At 34.5% G+C, this 27637-nt stretch overlaps 1 protein-coding gene across 5 annotated transcripts in view; it reads left to right on the top strand.

The window, feature by feature from the left end:
- CCDC57 (coiled-coil domain containing 57) overlaps positions 1-27637 on the top strand; it is a 275586-nt gene that overhangs the window by 119107 nt on the left and 128842 nt on the right. For all 5 annotated transcript variants that reach the window (XR_012481117.1, XM_074260497.1, XM_074260496.1 and 2 more), the window contains exons 9-10: positions 5509-5671; positions 10314-10448. Coding sequence is in view for 4 of the 5 variants with exons in the window: in XM_074260497.1 (XP_074116598.1) it covers positions 5509-5671; positions 10314-10448 (298 nt within the window). In the remaining variant the exon portion in view is untranslated. The remainder of the gene's footprint in view (positions 1-5508; positions 5672-10313; positions 10449-27637) is intronic.

Below are 27637 nucleotides of genomic sequence, written 5' to 3'. Positions count from 1 at the left end.
CAGGAATTGTCTTTTGTTTCTCTTTGTCTCCCCTTTGGCCAGCATACAGGAGACACTTAATAAATGTTTCCTCATTGATTAATTGAGAACACTGTAATATGACTTCAGTATTTCTCACCTATAGGTGTCCTCTAGGAAGACAGGACAGAAATAAAGAAGTATTAATTTTCCAGTCCTAGTTTCATTCTTCCTTCCCTCTTCCCTCTGCAAATTTGTTAATACATTTTGCATTGAGACTACAGATATTTCCATCAACCACTAAACAATACCTCCCTCCCTCCCACCCAAACAAAATACATTCCCTGAAAATAGTTCCTGTAGAAGATGGGATTTTAGTTGGATCTTAAAGGAAGCCAGGGAGATAAATAGTCAAATAGAGGAAGAACATTTCAAGCATGGGGGACAACCAGAGAAAATATTTGGAGGAATAGAATCGAGTGTTTTATTCATGGAACAGACAGAAGACCAGTTTCCCTGGGATAGGGAGTACATGTCAAGAAGTGAGATATAAATAAGCTGGAAAGGTAAAGGGAGACTATGTCATGAAGGGCTTTGAATGCCAAACATTTGCTCCTGGAGGCAATATCAAGTTACTGGAATTAACTGAGGAGGAGTCAGATTTGTGCTTTAGGAAAATCACTTTAGTTGCTGGAGGATGGATTAGAGATAGGAGAAGACTTGAGGCAGGTCCCTCTCACACCTACTATTGTAATATCCAAATAATGAGGGCTTACAAAATAGAATGGTGGTAGGATCAGAGGAGAGAAGAGGGAATGTTCAAGAAATATAGCAAAGGCAAAAACAACAGGCCTTGGCAAAAGGTTAGATAAGCTTTTGGGTAAGAAGGGAGAGAGAGTGCAGAATATATAACTTGTAGATTGTAAACTTGGGAGGATGATAAGTGTCCTTTATAGTAATACAGAAGGTAAGAAAAGGGAGAGAGAGTTTAGAGGAAAAGATATTGAGTCATCTTGGGCTTAATGAACTTAAGATATATGCTGGAAATCCAGTTTGAAATTCTGAAAGGCTTTTAGAGATATGAGAACCAGCTTCTGATTGGGTTCTATGTAGGAGACAGATGAAGCCAAAAAAACATAATTCTGGTTTTCATTGAGCTTATAGTTTGTACAGGAAGACAGTTCAAAAAACTGCAGAACTGTTAAATTATGTGATGTTGACTGGAAGACCTTAAAGGGATCTTAGGTTTCCAGCTAGACTTTGAAGGATTTAAATAAGGCAAAAAGACTTTGTTTTACACAAGGGAACAGTATGACCTGTACTATAGAAGTTAAGATAAGCATCTGCTATTAGAGGAGTATTTTACTATGGGAGTGATAAAGAATAATAACTTCCTGTCCTTAAGGAATTTTTATAGTCTGTTTTAAAAGAAATAATTATAAATGTAAAGCATCATCAGGTGCTTGCTTGAACATCTCTAAGAGTATCTTATATGTATCTAAAATTCTTTACATCCAAAACAGCTCATTATTCCTTCTTTCCAAAAAAGGAAAAAAAAAAAACAAACCTGCCTCTTTCAAACTTCTTTATTTCTTTTGAGGGCATCCCAATCCATCAAGTCATCTATGCTCACAACCTCAAAATCATCCTTGATTCTCTTGCACCTTTTTTTGATACCTCTCTTATCTTAGTCACTTTGTTAAGGGATGAAAGATGAGGGGTGAAAAATACCCTAACAGCGATGGGATCTCCAGACTTGTGTCACAGGTTTTGCGATATTGATCTCCAAGGGAAGTTTTTGGCAAAAATTGTGTTTATTACACTGAGAAACAACTTCCCCACTGGGCCAGTTCCTGATAGGAATTAACAAAGGTTTGGGTACAGAATCTTATCTTTTATTAGCCTTCTATGGTTTGGGGCTAATTTTCAAATCAATGAAGTTGGTGTTGATTGTTTCCCAGACCAAAGTGATTCCCAGATCATTGGGGAAGTGGGAGTTTCCTGTGGGAACCAGGAAGGAGGGTGGGGATCATTTTTAGAAATTTCCACAGGCCAGGTGGCCCACCCTCCACAAAAATCAAGGGACACGGTTCTATTCCATCAACTTGACCACCACATTTGTTAAATTCCTTCCCACAGCTCATCTGCACAGCTAAAATAGCCTTCTAATTGGTTTTATTGCTTCCCATCCTTCATACTTCACAAATAATCTTCTATAGGCACAAATCTAATGGTTGGCATGGTAGAAAAAGTACTGACTATGGAGTCAGAGGAGTTGGATTCAAATGCAGCTTTAATAAATGCTCCACATTTTAACATTTCCAGATTTATTACATATCCACGCCTTTTTACTCACCCTTTGTTCCAACTATTCTAAATTTCTAGTGGTTCCTTCTATTTATTTCTGCTTTTGTATTTTCTGTGTATTCTCACCATCCTTTCAGATGCCCCTCAGAGTCCTTGTGTGCACATTTTCATTTCTTGCACCCAGGCATAGTTTCTTCTACCCAGTAGGTGTTTAATAAGTTGCAGATTAGATTTGCTTATTGGATCATAGAATTTAAATCTAGGTACAATTTTAAAGCCAAAAAAAGAGCTTCAAGGTGTCTGACTTTGCATTTGTGTATAAAGAAGTGATCCCAAGATCATACATTTAGTAAATGCCAGAGCTGGTATTCAAACTCAGGTCCTCAGAGTCTAAATCCAGTTTGAATTTTTTTTTTCATTTATTACATTATGTAATGTAATGTATGTATTGTAGTGTATTTTGTAAATTCAGAGAGATTATGTATTTATATATTGGAGTCCAGCTCCAGTGAAAATGAATATGAATATCCAAGTATAAAGGGCTTAAACTATGAAAAGGTGCACTTGAATCAGACAACCGAGCACTTAAGGCTAATTACCCATTTGCTATGAGACAATGACTCTATTAGCACATGTTTGGAAAAATGGTCCTTCTCACTGTTTGGTGCTGGCTCAATGTGTGGTGTATATAGATAGGCAAGGATTAGAGAGTGGGGTGAGACAAGCCAGATTTCACTTAGTGGCAGGATGAGGAGGAGAAAGGTGGAGATTCTGGACTCCAGAATCAAGAAGGGATCTTTGGCCAAACTCCTGGCAGTGTGCCTGCTTCTCCCCCTAAAGACCAAGAACTTTTATTTATCCTGACTCTGGCTACTCTGAGGCCTCCAGGGAGCTAGCCTGGACTTAACATCCAAGGCCATGTGGAAGATGTGCTTTGCAATCTCCTTTTATTAATCCTAGAGCCAACATTAAATACCTTTTAGGTTTACATTAGTACCTTCAGGTGACATTATATATCTTCCAGGGCTAATTGCACAGACAATACTTTAACATTTCAGCATCCATCTTAATTATCAATACCAAGGTACTTATCAACACAGAATTGTAAATAGTATAGTTGTGCTGCTCATTACTTCAAGTATGGCTTTAATTCCAAATTATTCTCCCTCTCTCTTCTCTTTCCCTTCCCCAAGACAGCAAGAAATCCTTTATAGGTCAAATTTGTGCAGTTCTTCTAATCATATTTTCATGTATGTCATCCTGCACAAGAAAAATCAAATCAAAAGAAAATTTAAAAAATAAAGAGGAAAAAAAGCAAACAACAACAACAACAACAAAAAATGAAAATATTATGTTGTAATCCACATTCAGTCAATATAGAATCTCTTTCTGGAGATGGATGGCATTTTCCATCCCAAGGCTATTGGAATTTCCTTGGATCACTGCATTCAAATAGAACTTTTTCAAAAACATAAGATGATAAGAGCATAGTTAGAGCTGGGAGAGGGCTTAGTGACACTGAGCCCTGCGCCTTCATTTTACAGATGAAGAAACTGAGGAAGTCAAGAGATTTGTCCATCGACAAATCCAGCCAGGAAATTTCTGAAGCAGATTTGAGTTCATTTCTTTCTGACACTTTATTCACTGCCCATCTGAAATACAAATGTTATAAATAAATCACAACTAAAACCTTTATTGTGTACAAAATGCATTTTAGTAAGGTTATATAATGTTTCAACTTAAATGATGGTTCATAACCCTAAACTCCATAGAAATTCTAAGTTTCTATATAATTTGCTTATCTGAAGTGTGGATTTTAGTATAACTGTGTCTTTAAAAGAGAGTTTGACATAATGAAATCATAAAAAAATTAAAGCTTGAAAGGATCATTATAGATTATGGAGCCTTATTTATTTCATATATAAAGAAGCTGAAGCTCAAAAAAAGAAGTGATTTTATATGAAAGATATTTATTATTACCAAAGCAATGGAATTATCATTGAAATTAGCAAACACATGGTTATGTTTATTTATAGTCTATAATGGTAAATATAGATTTTTTAAAAGAATAATTAAAGTACTTTACTAAAACATAGCCAAAGGAATTGGTGCAATTAAAATAGGATTTTTTTTTTTTTTTTTTTTTTTGGCTATTTTAAATCTAGAATTATTTTCTGTAGGCTGTTCCTGCTGTTTTCAAAAAATAAAAAATTTCCCCTCCCTATATTCTTACCTTTGGGGATGATATGTTGCTTTTTTCTTCTTCTTCTTCTTAATGAACTTTTTTGGTATCTTAACCTGTGATTTTGTTAGGGTATGAAATTATTATTCTGGAAAGTTCTATCAGTAATGCAGATCAATAACTCATCTATAACTTATCACCTTAAAAAGCTTCTTGGGACATTGAGAAGTTAAGTAATGTCCCCCATTCTTGCAGCTAGTTTGTATTAAAGGGCAGGACTTAAATCCAGATATTGATACTCTAAAAATCAGGTTTTTATCCATAGCCCTCCTCCTAATATCTTGCCAATAAAAATCTCCATTGCACACCAAATTCATTTATTTGTTAGCACTGACTGAGTGCAGTCCTCCAAGTTAGCATGTACATTGGAAAGGATTCTAGATTTGAATCAAAAGATAGGTTTTAGTCTCACCTCTCCTGTTAAAGTCACCTGTGTGACTTTGTTTAAGCTACTTAACTTCTCAGGGCCTCAGATTCCTCACCTATAAAGTATAGAAGTTGGATTAGATTATAATCAGGCTTTCTTCCAGCTCTAAATTCTATGATCCTAAGGAAACATAAACCACCTCTTCTCTAACAATTCTTTTCTCATTTCCCTGTTTTACTCACTAAGGCTTGCACTAAGTTTAAAATTCAGCCTCTTTCCAACTCTCATTACCAGAAATTATAATGAAAAAATTATCATTTGTTAGTATGTTTTATTAACACCATAAGTTTTGAGAGGATAAGCTCTATTTCTTTTCTATTTTCAGTGTGGTTTCTAATCAATACAGAGTAAGTCAGATATGGTATATAAATTTAGAACTGGAAAAAAAACAAAAACCTTAAAGGTTATTTAATCTAATCCCTGCATTTTATAGTAGGCGTTAGTGAAATTGTGAATAAATGGGTTAATATAGACATGATCTTTATAATATCTTTAAGATTTTGGTCCTTTCTTTCCATTGAAACTGGGGTGGGAGAAGAGAGAAGAAAAACATTGACCTCTTCTCTTTTTTTAGGTACAAACAAGAGTTGTCTCTAGCAATGGAACGGGAACAGATCCTTGAACGTGATAAAGTACAGGTGGAACTAGACTGGCAATGTCGTTGTGAAAATGCTGAAAGGAACCAATATGAAAAGTCAGAGCATTTGATACAGGGCTTAACAACAGCCAGAAATCAGGTATGTATCAAGTCATATTAGCATTAAGCCCTTCCTAGATTTACATCAAAATAATAATATTTTACAAGAGCTGGTAAAAAGATATGTAAGGGAAAGATTCTCATATCTTTTTTTTTTTTTTTTTTTTAAATAGAGGGGTGGTGGGTAAGGCAGGGAAGAACATTGGATAGAGAAAAATTCCAAAAGTTTCCCTGAATGTTTATAGCTAAATTCATTAAAATCTATTTTCAGCAGACATTTCATTGTATTGGAAATATTAGTATTTCTTAATTCAGATTTTTGTCTATATGCTGATAGGTTTAGTATGTTGGGAGTTTTTAATCACTAAATAATCAAAATTTTTTCTTTAGTCTATTCCTATATGGCAGTTATTTTCTATAAAAGAAAAAAGATCTGACTAGGAGTGGCAACAGTACAAGGAAAACCTATTTTACTAGATGTTTTTGTGCTATTGGCAGCATTGATAAACATCTGGATTTAAATACCTGCTTTAGCATTAGCTATTTAAAAACTTTAATATTTTATATGTTACATATAAAATTACATATAAAAACAATTTTAAATTTTTTAACATTTTTAAACATTTTTAAAAATTTTGAAATCCAAATTTTCTCCCTTTTTCACCTTCACCCCAGTGATAAAGCAAATTGATACAGATTTTACATGTATAATCATGCTAAACATATTTGTCATGTTATGAAAATACAGACTAAAATAACCCTCAAGAAAAATAAAGAATAAGAAAAAAAGTATTTTTTGATCTGCATTCAGACTTATCAGTTCTTTCTCTGAAGGAAAATCACATTTTTCATCATTCTTCAGAATTGCCTTAGATTTTTGTACTGTTGAGAATAGCTAAATCATTCACAGTTGATCATCTTATAATATTGCTCTTATTGTGTATAGTACAGTTTTTTATTTATTCTGCTTATTTCACTTTGCATCAGTTCACATAAGTTTTTCCACATTTTTCTGAAAGAATCCTACTCATCAATCCCATAGCACAATAGTACATCATAATCATAAATCACAGCCATTCCCCAATTGATGGACATCCCCTCAATTTCCAGTATTTTGCTACCATAAAAATTTTGTAGATCCTTTTTTGATGCCCACTGTTCTTTCTTTCCCTACCCACCTTCCTTCCACCTTAAGTTTTTGTACATATAGGTCCTTCCTTTTTTGTTTTTTATTTCTTTGGGATATGGTATTTCTGAATCAAAGTGTATAGTGGTTTTATAGTCCTTTGGACATAGTTCCAAATTGTTCTGCAGAATGGTTGAATCAGTTTAACAACTCTACCAATAGTGCGTTAGTGTCTCAATTCCTCCAGCATTTGTCAGTTTCCTTATGTCATATTAACCAATCTGACGGGTGTAGAGTGGTAATTTTCTTTAATCAGTAAAGATTTAGAGCATTTTTTTTCATGTGACTAGATAGCTTTGATTATTTCTTCTGAAAGCTGCCTGCTCATATCCTTTGGCTCCAATTGATAAACATCAATTGGAGAATGACTTCTGTTTTTTTAATTTGACTCAATTCTCTATATATTTGAGAAATGAGTCCTTTATCAGAAAATTGCTATAAAAATTATTTTACAATTATGATTGTGTATTTCCTCCATCCTATTTTTCCCTGTTTGTCCTATTCTCTTTCTCTGTTTCTTTGTCTCTTTCTCTCTCTCCTTTCACCATGTCTATCCTCAAAAGTGTTTTGTTACTGCCTCCCCCATCTGCCCTTCTCTCATTCCTCTTCCCTCCTCTCATTCCTCTTCCCTCCTACTTTTCTATAGGGCAAGATAAGATTTTTAACCCAACTGAGTGTATGTTATTCCCTCTTTTAGTCACTTCCAATGAGAATATGCTTCTCCTCACCTCTCTCTTTTTCCTCTCCTCTGTAAAAACTTATTGATAACTTTTTTGTGAGATAATTTACCCCATTCTGTCAGCCCCTTTCCCCAGTATATCCCAGTGCAAGGAGAGGGTTTTTTTTTTTCTTTTTTTTCTTTTTGCTTCAGTATTCTTCTCTGAAGATAAACCCTTGTCTTCTCTATCCCATAGTAGCTTTCTATGCTTGGGTTCTTTCTCCTTTGGATGCTGTTTTTTAATTTAAAATTAAAAAAAAGAAGTTGTTAGTGTAATCACCTCAATCACCTCTAATCTTGTGGGGGGGGATGGAGCCTCTGGCCTTAGGTACTCTTTCAATTCTCCTCTCTGGCCAGGAATTCAAAACCTAGGATGCCACCCTCTTATAAGTGTCCATAGCCAGCAACATCCCTGCCCCATTGCTTCTGCACTCACTAAGTATATTCTGGTTCCTTCTTGCCCAGGATTGTCATGGCAGCACAGCTGAGCCTAGCATCCCTTATCAGCAGAAGTTCCCTCAATCTTCCCCAACAGACACCCAACTCCCCATACTGTCCAAGAGATGAAAATACCTATGGCTGGAGCCTTGGCTACCTCCCAAGCCAGCTATCCTCAGGACTTGCCTTGCTGTTTCAGGGGAATTAGCTAGAGATGTTTTTTTTCATTTCACTGGAGCTAAACCTCCATCCCGATATCTTTCTTGGATCTTCTCTGATTGTCCCAGGAGGGCTATGTTCTGCTCCAACTTTATTTATTTTTATCTCTCTACATTCATTGTTTGTGGGAGAAATCTGGAAAGCTTAGAATTTTCTGACTTACTCTAATATCTTTCCAGAATCTTCTCTAGACTCTTTTTTTCATTATAGCTTTTATTTAGTTCACTAATTCTTAAATTATCTCTCCTGGATCTATCAAGTCAATTGTTTATTCAGGGTTTGGTTTTGTTTTGTTTTTTCCCAGTGAGATATTGTACAATTTCATCTTTTTTCTTTTTATTCTTTTGATTTTGTTTGGATTTTTTGGGGGGTAATTATTTTTTATTATTTCTCTTGGACTTATTACCTTCCATTTGGCCAATTCTAATTTCATTGACCTTTTGTATCTTCTTTTCCATTTGGCTAATTCTGCTTTTTTCTTCAGTGGATTTTTTTTGCCTCTTTTACATTTAGCCTGTTCTATTTTTTAAGATATTATTTTCTTTAGTATTTTGTATCTCCTTTATCAAGCTTTTCACTTTTTAATGATTTTCTTGCATCATTGTCTCATTTCTTTTTTCCAATTTGTCTTCAACCTCTATTCCTTGATTTTTAAAGTCCTTTCTGAATTATTTTAGGAATTCTTGTATGGGGGGCAGGGAGAATGTTAGTACTGATACCAGTTTACATTTTTCTTTGAGGCTTTGCAACTACAGTTCACGTTCCCCTGTGGTTGCAAGTTGTTCTGTATTAGTGCTTCTCTTTACTCCAGTACTATGACCCCGGACTAAAAACTACATCTACTTACAGACAGTGCAACAGAGTTCTGCAATCAATACTAGCAAATAGACCCCTGTAATCTCCTGATCCCTTTACTGTCTGTGGGCCAAGAGCTCCAGAAACTGCTGCTGCCTATTCAATTGCTCCCAGGACCTGCTTTTGTTAACTATTTTTATTGGTGCATCAGGATTAACACCAGTCAATAACATTTATTGAGTATCTATAGTTTGTAGAACATTTCTCATTTGTTAATTCACTGTCTACTTCTCTAAAAGAACTAGGATGAAGAAAGTAGGATGTTTGGTTATATTTATCCTTGAATTGCTGACTCTAATTTTAGCACTGTTTCATAAAATCAAATTTGCCTCCTGCCCAAAATGAATCCTGGAGAATTGTAATGGAATAAGCATTTATTAACCACTTACTCTGTGACAGGCATTGTGCTAGGAGTTTTACAAATACTATCTCATGTTGTACTCACAAATCTGCTGTTGTTGCCCCCATTTTATAGTTGAGAAAACTGAGGCAGAGAAGCCAGATTATTTGCCCAAAATCACATAAATAGTAATTGTGTGAGGCCAGATTTGAACTCAAGTCTTCCTGATTCCAAGTCCAGCACTCTTATCTGCTGTGTCACCTAGCTGCCTTTGGGAAAAAGAGATTCCAATCTTTATATTCCCAAGTCTAATTTGGAGAATTTCTAAATGATTGTTACCCTAAAAGTGGTTATCTTATACTGGCAAGGTGGTGATTCTCCTGATGAGATAGAACAAGTTTTAAGAAGTCATACAGTGGAGCAGCTAGGTGGCGCAGTGGATAGAGCACCAGCCCTGAATTCAGGAAGACCCAAGTTCAAATCTGGTCTCAGACACTTAACACTTCCTAGCTGTGTGACCCTGGGCAAGTCACTTAACCCCAGCCTCAGAAAAAGGGGAAAAAAAAAAAAGAAGTCATACAGAGTTGGAAAAGGTCTTTGCCTTTTGTCTGAGTATTAGCATTAGGTGAATTTAGAGATTTATTGCCAGCAGATAGTAATGAAATATGTAATGAAAATTTTTGTTTTTAGCAATTCATGGTATGGATGAATTCTACAAATAGTATTTACTAGATGGAATGCTCGTGCCAGTGAAATGAAAGATCCCTTAAATATTGGAATAAATATGTACAGCAAATGAAAAGCTAATTGAAGTGTTTCACTGCTAAAAACTTCAGGACAAAGAGAAATGGTTAACTTATTAATCATTCTTACACTGGTTAACACTTATTGTGACTGTAGGAATATTCTATGGTTCTTTCCCCTAGGTTGCTGCCCAGCTTCAAGAAACAGAGCAGAAGTTATGTGAAATGAAAACAGTATTGAAGGCTATAATTTTTGAAAGAGATCAAGCAATTCACACTCTCAGTTTGCACGGTTTACTTCCTGAAAAGGAAAAAAAGGTCAGACCATCAATTGTCATTTTCTTACTATATATACGAACACTTGGCATAGTTGGCTAACTTCTGACTTCAGATGAATAGTCATTTTTCTGGGCTGTCATTTCTGCAGGATTTGTTGACTTATATCTTCTAAGGTGATAGGGAACTATCATTGCCCTAAACATTGTCACATTTTTTCATCTATTTCCCTCATGATTAATGGCATGAAAAAAAAAATGAAAATTTATTAAATATTTACTACGTGCCAAAGTTTGCTAAACCTTGGGAATAAAATTAAAAAAAAAAAATCCTTGCTTTCAAGAAGCTTACATTCTTAGAGAAGAAAACAAATTAAAAAAAACAAAACAAAACTCAGTTCTAAGGCAGATGGAAAGACTTAAAGGCTTAATGAAGGGTAAGATAGTGCTGGTGATAAATGTGGAAATATATATAGAAGAATTGTAAATGTGTAACATATATTGGATTACTTGCTATCTAGTAGAGGGAGTGGGAAGAAAGAAGGGAGAAAAACTTGGAACACAGGTTTTGCAAAGGTGAATGTTGAAAACTATCTTTGCATTTGTTTTGAAAATAAAAAGCTATCATTAAAAAAAAAAAAAAAAAAAAAAAAAAGAGGTGATAATGCTGGAGGATTGCAAGACCCCTAGGCAAGACAAGGGATAAGCCTAGATGTTTGGGATCAGTGGCAGGACAGATAGTAAGGTCTAGTGGTCTTCTGTCTCATCAGAGGAATGAAATTATTGGCTCTCTTTTCATTCAGCTATAATGACTCAAAACAATCTGGATCTTTACTGAAGAATCTTAAAAAAAAAAAAAAGTTTAAATGGTCTTTTTATTGAATTTAAAAGTCACTTAGTGACTATACAGATAATCTAAGACTCATTTGTCTTAGTATATGAAATACAGTTCACATTGTCTCCCATGTTCTTTAGTCAGCTTTGTTAAGTGTTCAATTTATATTGCTTCATCTATTTCTAAAGCATTATCATTTCCCTTTTGTTTGATATAATTTGATATTTTAGGGTTTTGCTTTTTTTTTCCGATAGGTGAGTTTTGAGAGGGGTATACATACAGTGGATAGAGCACTGGGCCTAGAGTCAGGAAGATTTGTCTTCCTGAGTTCAAATCTGGCTACAGACAATTGCTGTGTGACTTGCCTGTCTGCCTCAGTTTCCTCCTCTATAAAATGAGCTGCAGAAGGAAATGGCAAACTACTCCAATATCTTTACCAAAAAAAAAAAAAACCCAAATAGAGTCACAATGTATTGCTATGATTGAAATAAATTAACAAAAACAAATGGATGAATTTTACAGGACTCTTCTGTTTTTATATAACTTTGCTGTTAACTTATACATACATCATCTTCCCATCGTTGCTTCCAGATCTGGAAGGAAGCTTTTATATCTCTAGAACACAGATGGAACTCAAAAATTTCAGGAAACTCATTTTGTTACACTAACTCCATAATTATATCTCTCCATCTTTGGATATGATGAACGGGTTTATAGTGGGATTCAAGGAGATAGGGCATCCCTAATGAAGGAGGTTATTTGTATTGCCCAACCTTCCCTGAGGGGTTCATAGTGGCATAATAGCAGTGTGTATGTGTTTAATCATTATAACAAATATGTGTTGGGGTAATTAACTCAATATCTTAAAGCAGTGAATTACAAACTTTTTTTTCCCAAATGTTTTTGATTGTGTATCTTTTAATATGTAAGCCTTTTTCTTACCTTTAACTTGTATACAGGCAAATTCTGTACCAATAATTACGTGCATTATAAAACATTAAAAAAAGAATTAAGATAAAGATGAAATATCATTTCATCCTAGATTCAATAGGGAATCATTGGAGAATAGGTCAGTGACATAGTAGGACCAAATATTTAGGAAAATCATTTTGATGGCTCTGTGGAGAAAGAAACAGGGAGACTAGTAGTCTATTGCAGTAATTTAGGTTAGAGGTGATGAAGGCCTGAATTAGGTAGAGACTTTGTGAACAGAGAAAAGGTGTGGAGATAGAAGTGACAAGATTTGGCAGATATAGGATACATGTGAGGCAAGGGAGAAAAAGGAATTAGTGCCATGAAGGTTGTGAATCTGAGTAACTGTAAGGATAGTCTCTTGCCAGAGACAAGGAAGATCAGAAGAGGGGTGGGTTTTGAGGGGAAAGATAATATAATATAATGATATCTGTGATCTGGTGAAACCAATCCATGTCTGCTTATCCTATGGGATTTTGTCCCACCAAAACCAAAAACCATAGCAGAACTCACCCTCTGAGGAGCATTGGTCTTCAGATTTGGAAGTGATTTGGAAGATCAAACACTCTCATTGGCATCTGTGTAACACTTGGGTTATAGTTCTGCCCTGAAGACCTCACTGATCTCCCTTTCCTGCCCATTTGAGGGAATGGTTGTTAACTTAAAGGAAACGGGAGAGAGATTGGGGAATAATAATAGATATGATTATGTTAAAGGCAAGTCTTAAAACCGAATTGTGGAAAGAGCTGGATTCTACCACCCTTTGATTGAGTAATAATATATCTCTTGAGGTCTTTTTATAGTCCCCCAGAGGTCCCTGACCCTTATTTTGGACATTTAATCTTAAAGAGATAAATTAATATCTTATTGGAAGATGCTTTTCGGTTTTAAAAATCATACTCTCAATTTTTCTATCTCTAGAACACAGAGGGATTGAGAAACCTCAGGTTAACTCAAGTCATTTTTATTATAAGTAATATTTATATCCCCTTATCTTTTTTTGATGAACTAGTTTTTGGCATAGGCATAAGCCATATAAAATTTGCAGATTATTTTCACTAATAAAAACCTGGGAAACACAAGTTTACTCTAGAATTGATAATTTTTTTAAAACAAATGGGAAACATTTTAATTGTATGAAAAAATTTTAAAACCTTTAAGACAAATAAAGATATGTAAAATAAGAAAAATCATCAATTAATACAATATTTTCATAAAATTGGGATAGCTAGATGGTGCAGTGGATAGAGCTCTGGAGACAGAACTTCAGTTCAAAAGCCCCAGATACTTAACACTTCCCAGCTGTGTGATTCTGACCAAGTCACTTAACCCCAATTACCAAACACCCACACCCACACCCACCCACACCCACACCCACACACCCACACACCCACACCCACACCCACACACACACACACACACACACACACACACACACACACACACACACACACACACACACATCCACACACACACACCCACACACCACCACCACCACCACCAACAACAACAACAAAGTGCTCTCTCTGGATGTGGATGGTATTTTCCATCACAAGCCTATGGTAATTGTTCTGAATCTTGTCATTATTGAAAACAACCAAATCCATTACAATTGATCATCACATAATAATCTTGTTACTGTGTATGATATTCTCTTAATTCTTCTCATTTCAGTTAGCATCAGTTCATGTAAGTCTTTCCAGGCTTATCTGAAACCAACCTGGATTGTTTCTTAGGGAACAATAATACTCTATTATAGTCATATGCCATAACTTATTCAATCATTCCTCATCTCAAACTAAACACCAAGGGGAATCTTTTATCAAAAGATCTAAGTAGTTCTTTGTCTGAAGCTCTCCTTATGTACTCTTTTTTTTAAATTGACATTTGGGTGGCATTTATAATTTTCAAAGTGGTTTACATATACATGTCTCTTTTAAACCTTAAATAACTCATCAGTTAGATGTTAAATCAGGCTACAAGTATTTATTAAGCATCTGCTATTCTAGGTACTGTGCTAAGCACTGAGGATATCAAGATAAAGAATGAAATGAGGGGCAGCTAGGTGATGCAGTGGGTAGACACCAGCCCCGAAGTCAGGGGGACCTGAGTTCAAATCTGGTCTCAGACACTTAATACTTCCTAGCTGTGTGACCCTGGGCAAGTCACTTAGCCCCAGATTGCCTCAACAACAACAACAAAAAGAATGATTACATGATTTTTGCTCCTAAAACTTTCATTTTATGGGGAGAGAAAACAGCTTGAAATATAAATCTATAGATAGTGAATACATACAGGCAAATACAGAGTAGTTAAAATCCTATCTTTTATGGGAAACCTTATTCTACTGGATTCTTCTTTTATTTCCTATATTCTATAAATAGTTTATTTGTACATATTTGTTTCCTTTGTTTTCTCCCTTATTATATTATGAGTTTCTTGAAGGCAGCATTAAACTAGATACCAAAATATTAAATTTTTACTTTATCTCCCTGGAATTTAGCATAGTGCCTAGGACATTTATTATTGGTATTGTGTCATTTTTTAGTTGTACCTAACTTTTTGTGACTCTATTTGGAGTATTCTTGGAAAGGATACTAGAGTGGCTTGCCATTTCCTTCTCCAGCTAATTTTACAGATGAGGAAACAGAGGTCACACAGGTAGTAAGTGTTTGACATCAAATATGAACTCTTTAAGAAGAATCTTCCTGACTCTAGGCCTGGCACTCTCATCTACTGGGTCAACTACCTGATCTATTTCCGAAGTCCTGAAGATATCATTTAGCATTATTATTGTTTGCCCTTTGTTCTTGAAGTAGACCATCATCTTGAAGTAAACATCAAGAGAATAGTGTCTTGGCTCTTGAGTGAATCTCAAGTAAATTAGCATCTGGTCCCTCTGAAAGCACAAAAAGCCCTTTATGGTCCTTAAATAATCTTGTCTCCAGCCTTCTTTCTCCTATTTCTAGATAAGCTGGATGATTCTTCCACCTTCATAGTTGCCTGTGTGATGTGATGAAGCTTAAGGGGATGGATAGCTCTTCTATGGAGAGTCCTCCTGTTTCACTTGCTTGATTTTGAAGGTTAATTTTGATTCTGATTTTTCTTTCCAATGTAGCTCCCCAGGGAACTCAAGAAGGATGGATAGCACTAGAAGTTAATAAATTGAAGATCCTTCTTTTGCTCTTTCTTACACATGCCCTTCCAGAGAGAAATACTATTCTTTGGTATCCAAAGAAGAACTCCTTCTTACTGTGGAAATGAAAACTTGGAAAAGTCTATAAATCAGCAATAAATCCCATCAACACACATTTGTTAAGGGCTTACTTTAGGTAGAGTTCTGATGAGGTCTTCAATGTTAGGTGTGGTTAGCAGAGGAATTGATAAAAATTAATCCTTTAGGCAAGCAGGAAGAAGGCTCTGATAATGGAGATCCAGTTTAGCTCCAAGGTCACACCCTTTGGGAAGATAGTCCAGTCTAAAATCCAAATCAGGTCAAACTCCAGAGACCTATCCACTGTAGAAATCCAGTCATGTCCCTGAGGTTAAATTTTCCTTATAAAACCTATGAGCCATCTCCTAGCTGCTGCCCTTCTTTAGGTCAGTACAACCAGGGCATTCCTCCTCACGGTGTCTTTCCCCTTCCCTTTCCCCTTCCCCAATGTCATGTGGTATCTCCCCTAACTCCACTGTGCTTCCCAGTCCCATTTCTCCTCCTTACAACTAATTCTTTTAAGGTGCTAAGTCCCTCTCAAAATTTAACCTGCCAGCTAAGGGCAAGCCCCACCTCATGGGGTGTTCCCTTTTTCCTGGGTAATTGTGAGTTCCACTGAGGCACTTGTCTTTCATATGTTCTTCCACTCTATTTCATATTTATCATTTCTGGTGTCTGTTATATCCCTTCATTTTGTCTGTGACCTCTCCCCTACATAAATCTACCTTTTCCCAAAGAAAAAGAGCATTGTGAATTCTTCACATGACTGAACCCCAGCTTTTAGTATCTGCCATCATTTGGAAACAAACGCTATGCCATAGATCACATCAGTTCGGTTCTAGGTCCTGGAGAAGAATCAAAGTTTATTATGACATGAATAAATTTCCAGTTTCATAGGACAGCAAGAAATCAACAGAAATAATTCTAATTTGTAATATTATGTGAATGTTACATTAGAGTGCTTCTGTCTGGAACTCCAATGGCATATCCATATTGATATGTTTTTATTTTATTTTATTTTATTTAGATTTTTTTCCACAGTATATATGCATGAGTAATTTTTTTTATATAATATTATCCCTTGTATTCATTTTTCCAAATTATCCCCCCCTCCCTTCACTCCCTCCCCCTGATGACAGGCAATCCCATACATCTTACATATGTTACATACATTGATATGTATTGAGGATCACACATAAGTGGGAAACCCAGAAAGCCTGTAAAGGATTAAAAGGGATGTACCATTAAGGAGCAGGGTGGGTTCTCAGAAAGCCCCCCACAGCTGTGAATCATAACGTTGAAGGAATTGAAGGCAGCCTTTACAGATGTTGCTTGTGAATTGGGAATGAAATAAAGAGGGAAGAGGAGAGAAGTCAGAGGCTGCAACTGCTTCTCAATCTCCTTGTATCATTATCTTCCTCTCACATGAAAGGATCTATTCTACTGGTCAGTTAGATCCCCAGCAGCCATTAATAGGTGGCTCCTGTAACAAGGGTCATTGTTGAAAAATTATCCTTACATGTTTTGAAAATAAAAAGCTTCAGTTAAAAAAAAAAAATTGATTTCCAAATTCTCTCCCTCCTGTCCTCCTTTCCCCCCACTTATTGAGAAGGCAAACAATTTTATACAGATCATTTGTTTGCTGTCAGAAAAATGTATTTCCATAATGGTGTGGGGGGAAAAAAAAAAACAGACCAAAAAAAAAGCAAAATAAAGGAAAGAAAAACATACTTTGATGTTCTTTCTCTGGAGCTGGATAGTATTTTTTCATAATAAATCCTTTAGAACTGTCTTAGATTATTGTATTGCTGAAAATAGTAATCAGTATTGTTACTGTGTACATTGTTCTCCTGGTTTTGGTCATTTCACTTTGCATCAATTCAAGTAAGTCTTTCCAGGTTTTTCTGAGAGCATTCTGCTTATCATTTCATATAGCAAAATAACATTCCATCACAATCATGCCACTTGTTCAAGTCATTACCCAGTTGATGGACATCTTCTCAACTTCTAATTCTTTGTCACCATTAAAAAAGCTGCAATAAATATTTCTGGTTTTTATTTTTATTTTCCTTTTTTTTTTAATCTTTAGTAGTGGTATTATTTGATCAAAAAGTGTTTGCATGGTTTTATAACCCTTTGAGCATAGTTCTAAATTGCTCTACAGTATCATGTTGAATCAGTATACAACTTTATGAACAGTATACTATACAAATAAATACCTGTTTACCAACAGTCCCATGCCCCCTCCAATAGTCACAATCCTGTGATCTTACAGTTGCTTGCACCTTTACTACAGAATGATGAGGTTGAAGTAGCAAGACTTAGTTTGAAATAAACATGTGACAAATTCACACTGGCCATTCTCTTTTCCGGAAGGAAGAATTTTTTTGTTTGTTTGTTTTTAGAAGAAGAGTTTAAAGACAAAAGTAAGAAGTAAAATAGACACCAAGAATGGTAAATATGAAATAGAATTGAGAGATTTTAGAGTTAGCAAGGAAAAAGTTCCCAGCGAACTCAGTTAACCAGGAGAAAAAAATACTCCATGAAGGGAGAGAAAGACATTGATTGACAGGCTCTACTAACCAGAATTAACTAGAGAAAGGAGAAAAGCATCACTAAAGGAAAGGCACTATGAGGGAGAGAGCCCACCTCATAGTGGGCTTAGTCCTGAAAAGAGTTTAGCAAAGATCTTCATCATAACAAGATTCTTTAGAGGGGAAATATACCTTGGTTTCTCAGGTACAAAGGTGGTAAATTAAGAGAAAATCAGAAAGTTAGATGGAATTCATCTAGAAGATCAGGTGTCAGACTTGTCTAAAGGTATATCAATTAAGATCTCTGGGAAAGCTAGATTCCTTTTTCTATGCAATTATGGTTAATTTACAACTGTTTTAATTTGTGGTACTACAACAGTCTGGGAAAGCAAAGTTCCATCAAGGTTGTCTCAGAGGTTGTTGTGAATTTCTTTAAAGGTGCTTGCCTCAAGTGAATGGCAGCAGCAGAAATCATTAAAAGTTGGGCAAACCAAATGTTTGTGACAGCCCTTTTTGTAGTGGCTAGAAACTGGAAAATGAATGGATGTCCATCAATTGGAGAATGGTTGGGTAAATTATGGTATATGAATGTTATGGAAAACTATTGCTCTGTAAGAAATGACCAGCAGGAGGAATACAGAGAGGCTTGGAGAGACTTACATCAACTGATGCTGAGTGAAATGAGCAGAACTAGGGGATCATTATACACTTCAACAATGTTACTGTATGAGGATGTATGCTGATGGAAGTGGATATCTTCAACATAGAGAAGAGCTAATCCAATTCCAATTGATCAATGATGGACAGAATGGGCTACACCCAGAGAAGGAACACTGGGAAATGAGTGTGAACTATGAGCATTTTTTGTTTTGTTTTGTTTTGTTTTTCTTCCCAGATTATTTTTACCTTCCGAATACAATTCTTCCTTTGCAACAACAACAACAACAAAATTCGGTTCTACATATATATATTGTACCTAGGATATACAATAAGATATTTAATATGTATGGGAATGCCTGCCATCTAGGGGAGGGGGTGGAGGGAAGGAGGGGAAAAATTCGGAACAGAAGGGAATACAAGGGATAATGTTAAAAAAAAAAATTACCTATGCATATGTACTATCAAAAAAAATGTTATAATTATAAAAATTAATTTAAAAAAAAAGACTAAAAAAAAAAAAAAAGTTGGACAAAGACCTCCTGGGACAGAGGTTGGGCATGAGTGAGTGCAAACATCTCCCAAGCAGATTCTGTTAAATTAACAAAACAAAAGTTCTGGGAGCTGCAGAGGACCCAGCAGCCTCTACTTCAGGAACTTTCACCAACCAGAGTGGGGGATCAGACAGCTGAGCAGAGCAAGAATGAAGGAACTCCACTGTCCTTGGATGACAGGCTTAGATTTGCTGACCAGATTTGGTCCCAGACTATCTGTGATTGACCAGAAAGCTTCATACCCAGTGAGTGTGGTAGCAGAAAGGCAAAGATCCTATTGGCTCTGGGTACTTGCAGGAGAGCAGGGTCCCAACAGCCTCACTGAAAGAAATTGAAAGTGAATAAAGAAAATATACCTTTACTATATATATTAGGGCATTCAAATTTTATAGCTTAATGCAGAAAAGCAGAAATATTAAATGCTTTATGATCTGAAAAGGGACCATGAAAGCACAGAACAAAAACTAATTGGAGTCTAAACAGCCTAATCCTTTTTTTTAATTATAGATTTTTATTGTCAAAATATATGCAAAGATAGTTTTCAACATTTACTCTTCCAAAACCTTGTCTTCCAAATTTTTCCTTACTCCCTTCCCCCAACACCCTCTCCTATATATGTTAATATATATATATGTTAATATATGTTAAACATGCAATTCTTCTATACATATTTCCACATTTATCATGCTGCACAAGAAAAATCAGATCAAAAAGGGGAAAAAGAAAACAAAAAGCAAACAAACAACAAAAATGGTGAAAATACTAGGTTGTGATCCACATTCAGATATACTCCATTAATTGGATGCTATGGAAGTTATATTACTCGAATTATTACCTCTCATTGCCAGTCCCTTCCCCCAAGTTTATATTCTAGATAACAATTCTTTGCAAATCTCAGGCCACCACCCCAGATTACAAAAGCCAGTCCTGGTCCCCAGGAATTTACATTCTTATATTCTTTTGGGGAAGATAACCTCTACCCTTGATAATTCTTTGATTTCTCCAATTTAATTTTCATAACTGTAGAAACCAAATAAATGCTCATCCAGTTCTCGCAACAACAAATTGGAAATCCAAAAATTAAGGATGAGATTAAGAAAATTGAGTGTAAGCAAACCATTTAATTAATAAGTAAAACTAGAAATTGGTTTTATGAAAAAAGCAATTGGTTAATATGATTTTTAAAAAGAAGAAAATCAAATCTCTAGTATTGATGAGGGGTGTGGTCTGCAGCAGGGATGGATCTGCAGTTCTTCTCTCCAAAGCTTTGGGTAGGTTCGTAGAGAAAGAATTTAGAGGAATCAAGGTTGTGATGAAAAAAGCTTTATTGGTTAGAAAAAGATCACTTTCAAAAGAGAAGTGACATTGCAAAGAGACATTTTCTGAAGACCTATTTTACACAGAAATAGAATAGAACAGAATAGGCAAGGCCACTTAAGTTTTGCATCAGATCAAAGCATGTGGGATCATTTAGGTTTGTATATGAAAAGAGAATGTAAATCCATTTTAGTTTGTTTAATAAATCACTTTACCTGGGCTGCTTCCCTGTCTTCAGTATCAGTAATGGAAAGGGTGAGTATACCACTGATGAAGGTGAATTCAAAGCATAATTAAGTTGTTTTGCTCAATTATATGCCATTAAATTTTAAGTGAAATAGGAAAATATTTACAAAATTATAAATAAGAGAATATCTATACAAACCTATTTTAGAAAAAAGAAACTAACAGGTCATAATTAAGTGTCTTAAGGAAAAAAGCATCAAAACCAAATAGACTTACAAATGAATTCTATCAAATATTTAAAGATCAACTAATTTCAATATTAAATATTTGAAATAATAAGCAAGCAAAGGAATCCTGCCTGACTCTTTATGAAATAAACATGGCACTGATATCTAAACCAGGAAGAACAAAAGCAGAAAGAAAATAATATATCAATTTCATTAATAAATATTCAATATTCTGAAATCCTAAAAAAATAAGAGCTAGACTATTACAATAATACATAAAAAAGCTTATATATTGTGACCAAGTAGGATTTATACCAGGAATGCAGTGATGGTTAACATAAGGAAAATTTTAAGCAGAATATATTTTATCAATAACAAAAATTAAAAAAACAAAAACAAAAACCATGGTTTAGATGCATTCCTACTAAAAAACACTTGAAAGTAGAAGTATAAATGGATTTTTCCTTAAAATAATAAGAAATGTCTATCTAAAATCATCAAGCAAGATAAGCTAGATGCCTTTTCAGTAAGATCGAGTGAAAAACAGTGATAGTGATTGTTAACAATATTTTCAATATTTTTTTAGAAATGCTAGTGTTATGTGCATACCCTTTTAATGAGGGAAAGGAAAGGGGGAACCCCATTTCTCAGCGCATAGATAATCCCATGAGGCACAGTATCCCCCTGTAAATGAATTTACAGGCCTGAAAACCTAGATTGATAAATAAAAGGTTTATTGTAGAAATTTGGAAGTAAAGCTCAGTTAGAAAGATGCCAGGGCCAGAGGTGGCCGCTGGGTGGGCAGGATCCCTTACATGGCTGGAAGGATACCATGTGTTGGCTGGGAGGGCTCCTGCAATGAGGGATCTAGCTTGGCCCTTTTTATACCTAGAAGATGATGGGCGGTACCCCCAAGAGCTTTTCAGTTAGCTCAGATCAGGTGAGGGGTGGGGGAAGCTGAGCTGATAGTGGGGCTGGGCCGGATATTCAAAAGGTGCCTTTGACCAGGATTTGTGAATCAAGGTCAGCCATGGGTTGGGCAATTAGAAAGGAATCTTAAAGGGACCCCAACCCTCATCACTTTGACCCATCCATGCCACTATTGGATCAATTATTTCAAGGAAATCATAAAGGATGGAAAAGGACCCGAATGTATAAAAATGCTTGTAGCAGCTCTTTTAGTAATTACAAAGAATTGGAAAAAGAGGAGAATGGCTGAACAAGTTATGGTATATGAAAGTAGTGGAATATTATTGTTCTCTAAAAAATGGTGAACAAGCTGATTTTTAAAAGGCCTGGAAAGATTTGCATGAACATTGATACTGAGGAAAACAAGTAGAACCAGGAATAAATACATTGTATACAGTAATAGCAAAAATGTGTTGAGGATTAACCATGAAAGATTTGATTCTTCCCAATGGTTCAGTGATCCAAAGTAATCCCCATAGACTTTGGACAGAAAATGCCATCTGCATTCAGAAAAAGAACTAAGGAGAAAGAATATAAAGCAACATATGTTATGTTGGCTTTTATTTTTGTTTTTGTTTTTCTTTTGTGTTTTTCCCTTTTGTTTTGATTTTTCTCTCCCAATATGATTCTTTAAAAAATATGTATTAAAAAAACTTAATATACATGTTATAACCAGAAAAAAACAAAACAATTAAAAATGGTTACTTCCTTTTAGTCTATCCAATGAAAAGGCTTGGGTCTTACTATTTTAATCCTGATAAGCCAGAAGCTTATCAGGTTCCATGAGCATATGGTGGTGGAAGCTGGGATGCCTCCCACGTGTGTGTCTGGACCTCTCCCTGCAGGGACTAAATAAATTCTTTCTCTTTGTACCTGAAGATGTCTCTGATTAGTTAATTTGGGGAAGGGAATCTTGCACCCATCTATACAGTAGCATGATATAAAATAAATCTACATAAATCACCAATGTTTCTTTATATCACCAACAAAAACCCTGCAAGGAAAGATTGTAAGAGATACCCCATTTAAAGCAATTGTAGACAATATAAAATACCTAGGACAAACTTTGTATTTTTATACAAATAAAGTCATATTTAAATAAATGGATAAATATTAATTATTCATGGGTAGACAGAGCCAATAATAAAAATGACAGTTTTACCTAAACTATTCAATGCCATACCAATTAGATTATCAAAAAAAAAAAAAAAAAAAAATTATAAAGCTAGAAAAAATAGTAAAGTTCATTTGGAAAAATATCAGAGGAATTAAATTTTTTTAAAAAGGTAAGGCTCAGCAATACTAATCTCAAACTATATGTCTTTGGGTAGCAAAACTATCTGGTACTTACTAAGAAATAGAATGATAGGTCAGAAAAAAGAATAGACATGCAATACATCATAGCAAATAATGATAGTAACCTTGTGTTTGATAACTGTAAAGACTTATACTTTTGGGTTAAGAATTCAGTATTCAGTATTTAAAAAAAAATTGGGGGGGAAGGCTAGAAAGCATTGTGGCACACCTCTCAGATTGGCTAAAATGACAGGAAAAGATAATGACCCATGTTGGCGGGGCTGTGGGAAAACTGGGGACACTAAAATATTGTTAGTGGAGTTGTGAACGGATCCAACCATTCTGGAGAGCAATTTGGAACTATGCCCAAAAAGTCATCAAATTGTGCATACCCTTTGACCTAGCAGGTTTAATTACAGGAAATACCACAGTGTTACTAGTGGGATTATATCTCAAAGAGATCTTAAAGGAGGGAGAGGAATCCCCATGTGCAAAAATGTTTGTGGCTGCCCTCTTTGTAGTGGCAAGAAAGTGGAAACTGAGTGGATGCCCATCAATTGGAGAATGGCTGAATAAGTAAGTTGTGGTATATGATTGTTATGAAATATTGTTCTATAAGAAACTATCAGCAGGGTTCTTTTAGAGAGGTCTGGAAAGACATATAAACTGATGTTAAGTGAAATTAGCAGAAACAGGAGATCATTGTTCACGATTATTATATAATGATCAATTCTGATGGATGTGGCTCTCTTCAACAACGAGATGATTCAGATCATTTCCAATAATCTTGTGTTGAAAGTGAACCATCGGGGGCAGCTAGGTAGGTGCTTCAGTCCAGCCCTGAATTCAGGAGGACCTGAGTTCAAATCTGGTCTCAGACACTTAACACTTCCTAGCTATGTGACCCTGGGCAAGTCATTTATCCCCAGCCTCAAAAAAAAAAAAAAAAATTAATCTTATTTTAATCTTAAAAGATCTCCCTTGTATCAAAGAAAATAAATGAGTAAAATTGAATAATGAAGCAACAGTACAATATTAAATATTCCTCACCCAATCTCCCATCTGTCTATTTAAAGAAGAGATATGTATTTCATCTTCTCTTTGAAAAGATTAGTTTGTTCATTGAAATACATATTACTTACAGAATTCTTACATATAAAGGACAAATTTTTTTATTCCTGTGTTTTGGGTTTTTTTTTTAAACATAAATTTCTCAAGATTTTTTTTTTTTTTTTTTTTTGGTTTTGTTTTTTTATCCCCAGAGCTTAGTTTTAGTTTGCTTAGCCCTTGTTAGGCTCTTAATAAATCTTAATGAATTTAATAAGTGAGTGCTGCATTTTGTTGAAGACTTTTTTTGTGTTAATAGAACTATATTCTACACTGATAGAATTGTAATTTTTTTGTCATGTGATGATTTTTCTCTCTACTGGAAATGTCCTGCATTCTTAGTAAAATTCCAACCTACTCATAGAACATAATTTTTTCAATGCTGTAGAAGTAGACTAAACCTTCCTCTTTCTACTTTTACATATTTTATTGTATAATATTAATGTTGTACTTTTGGTTCATTGTCCTTGGTTAAAGTCCTTGGTTCTAAAACCTTATCTATTTTATCGACATACCATATAATGCTGGCTCTTCTTTTTAGATAGTTACTTCTTATGATAAGGGAAGATCTATTTCTATGTTTTCTAATATTTTTAACAGGAATGGATGTTGTATCTTGTCAAAAACTTTTTCTGCTATCGGCATAGTTATATGACTTTTGTTGTTATTGTTAATTATTAGTATTTTATTTTTTGACATTAAACCAAATGTGCTTTCCTAGTATAAATCCAACAAGATTAAAGTATAAGTTGCTGAATCTTTTTGCTAATATTTAAAATGTTTGTATTAATATTCGTTACATATTAGAAATAATGTTAACTATGCCCAAAAAGTTATCAAACTGAGCATACCCTTTGATCCAGCACTGCTACTACTGAGCTTATATCCCAAAGAAATACTGAGGAGGGGAAAGGGACCTGTATGTGCCAAAATGTTTGTAGCAGCCCTTTTCGTAGTGGCTAGAAACTGGAAAATGAATGGATGCCCATCAATTGGAGAATGGTCGGGTAAATTATGAATGTTATGGAATATTATTGCTCTGTAAGAAATGACCAGCAGGAGGAATACAGAGAAGCTTGGAGAGACTTAAATCAACTGATGCTGAGTTAAATTGAGCAGAGCCAGGAGATCATTATACACTTCAACAATGATACTGTATGAGGATGTATTCTGATGGAAGTGGATATCTTCAACATAAAGAAGATCCAACCCACTTCCAGTGGATCAATGATGGACAGAAACAACTACACCCAGAGAAGGAACACTGGGAAATGAATGTAAATTGTTAGCACTACTGTCTGTCTACCCAGGTTACTTATACCTTCAGAACCCAATACTTAATGTGCAACAAAAAATTTGGATTTACACACATATATTATATCTAGGTTATACTGTAACACATGTAAAATGTATGAGATTGCCTGTCATCTAGGGGAGGGAGTAGAGGGAGGGAGGGGATAATTTGGAAAAATGAATACAAGGGATAATGTTATAAAAAAAATTACTCATGCATATATACTGTCAAAAAATGTATAATTATAAAATTAATTTAAAAAAAAAAGAAATAGTGTTAACATCAGGACCCTGTTCAAGTTTGACATAGAGACAAAATAGGGCACTTGCAAATTATTGAATGGTTTAGTAAAGGAGGCTTACTTTGCCCCAAACACAGCAAGAATATGCAAAAAGGACATTATGAAAACTAACTTCTGGAAAAGAATATGGTGACTCACCTAGTTTCTGAATGTATCAAGTTGGAGGGGCCCCCTATTTTACCAGGGTGGATCTTTAAGCTAGGTCAGTAGAGGTCCAACCCAATCAAGTCCCAGAGAGAGCTTTGTTTCTTGTTAGAGAAAACTGATATTTGTTTCAGGAAACAACCTCCAGGGTGATTGACTTTTTTTACTCCTTGTTCTCTTAAATTGGACGTTTTTTATTTTTGTAAATATTCTATATAATTTATATCATTAGTTTTATTGATATTTAATAGAATAGTCTCCAGGAATTTATTTTTTTTATTCATTTGTGAATTCACCTTTTTTATTTTATTTTAATTTACTAATAAACTTTTTTTTTTGCTTTTTAAAATCAAATTAGCTAATAATGAAAAGTAAGAAGAAGGGGGAATACCATTTCTAGATTTCAAATTATAATATTAAATAACAGCCATCAAAATCATCTGGTATCATTTAAAATTAGATCAGTGGAACAGAACAGATAAGGGAGATTCAGAAACAATAGAATTCAATTACTTAGTATTTCATAAAGTAGAAAACATAAATTGCCTAGAAAAAAAAAAACTTCCTATTTGATATAAAATAGGAAAACTGTAAAGTTTTCTATCTAGAAGTTTTTCAGTCAGAAATTAAGCTTAGACCAGTATCTTTTACTATATTCCATAAATATACTCTACATGGATAAAATTAGAAGAAAAACAGATCATAGAGCTCTTACAGTAATAGGTAAGAGATGTATTTTTAACCAGATAGAGATAATTTTGTTGTCATTGTTCAGTCATTTTCAATTATGTCCCTTTCTTCATGACCCCATTTGGAGTTTTCTTGGCAAAGATACTGGAATGGTTTAATGTTTTCTTCTCCAGATCATCTTATAAATGAGGAAACTGAGGCAAACAGGATTAAGTGACTTGGGGACACAGCTGAAAGTGAATAAGGTCAAATTTGAATTCCAGGCCTAGTGTTCAATCCATTGTGTCACCTAGCTGCCCCTAGAGGCAATTATAAAAGATAAAATAAAAACTTGAAATTGAAATTGAAAAACTTATGCACAAACCACATTAATACAAACTAGGATGAGAAAAGGAGTCACTCAATGTACAAGAAAAAAAAAACTTTATCAGATTTTTCTGATAAAGGTTTGATATCTGAAATATATAAACAATAAATACATATGAAGTATTCTAATATAAATAAAATAAAAAGTCAAAGGATATGAATAAACAGCTCATAAAAAAAATCTAAAAAGTATTCCTAACCACATGAAAAATGCCTGGTACATAATAAACACAAAATAAAATATTATTATTATTATTATTACAAAAGATATACAGTTATTTATCATGTTTAGATTAGATTAAATAATCTTTAATTTTGCTTCCAACTTTGAGATTTTTGATTCTGTGAAATGTTATTAAAAAACTATATTTTATAAATGATGTTTAGAAAAAAACAAAATTAAAATAACAATATATGCTATCATTATGTAAAAATAAAAATGAACAAGATTAAATGAACAAGCAAAGAATTCTTGGTAGCTGGAAACTGGCAGGAAGAAAAGAAAAATTTGATATTTTATGCTTTGAAATTAAATATGTAAGTTAAATTTTTTTATCAATGGCAAGTTT

Source organism: Sminthopsis crassicaudata, chromosome 4 (assembly GCF_048593235.1).
Source record: "Sminthopsis crassicaudata isolate SCR6 chromosome 4, ASM4859323v1, whole genome shotgun sequence".
NCBI classification, from domain to species: domain Eukaryota; kingdom Metazoa; phylum Chordata; class Mammalia; order Dasyuromorphia; family Dasyuridae; genus Sminthopsis; species Sminthopsis crassicaudata.
This window is presented reverse-complemented; position numbering and strand designations above follow the sequence as displayed.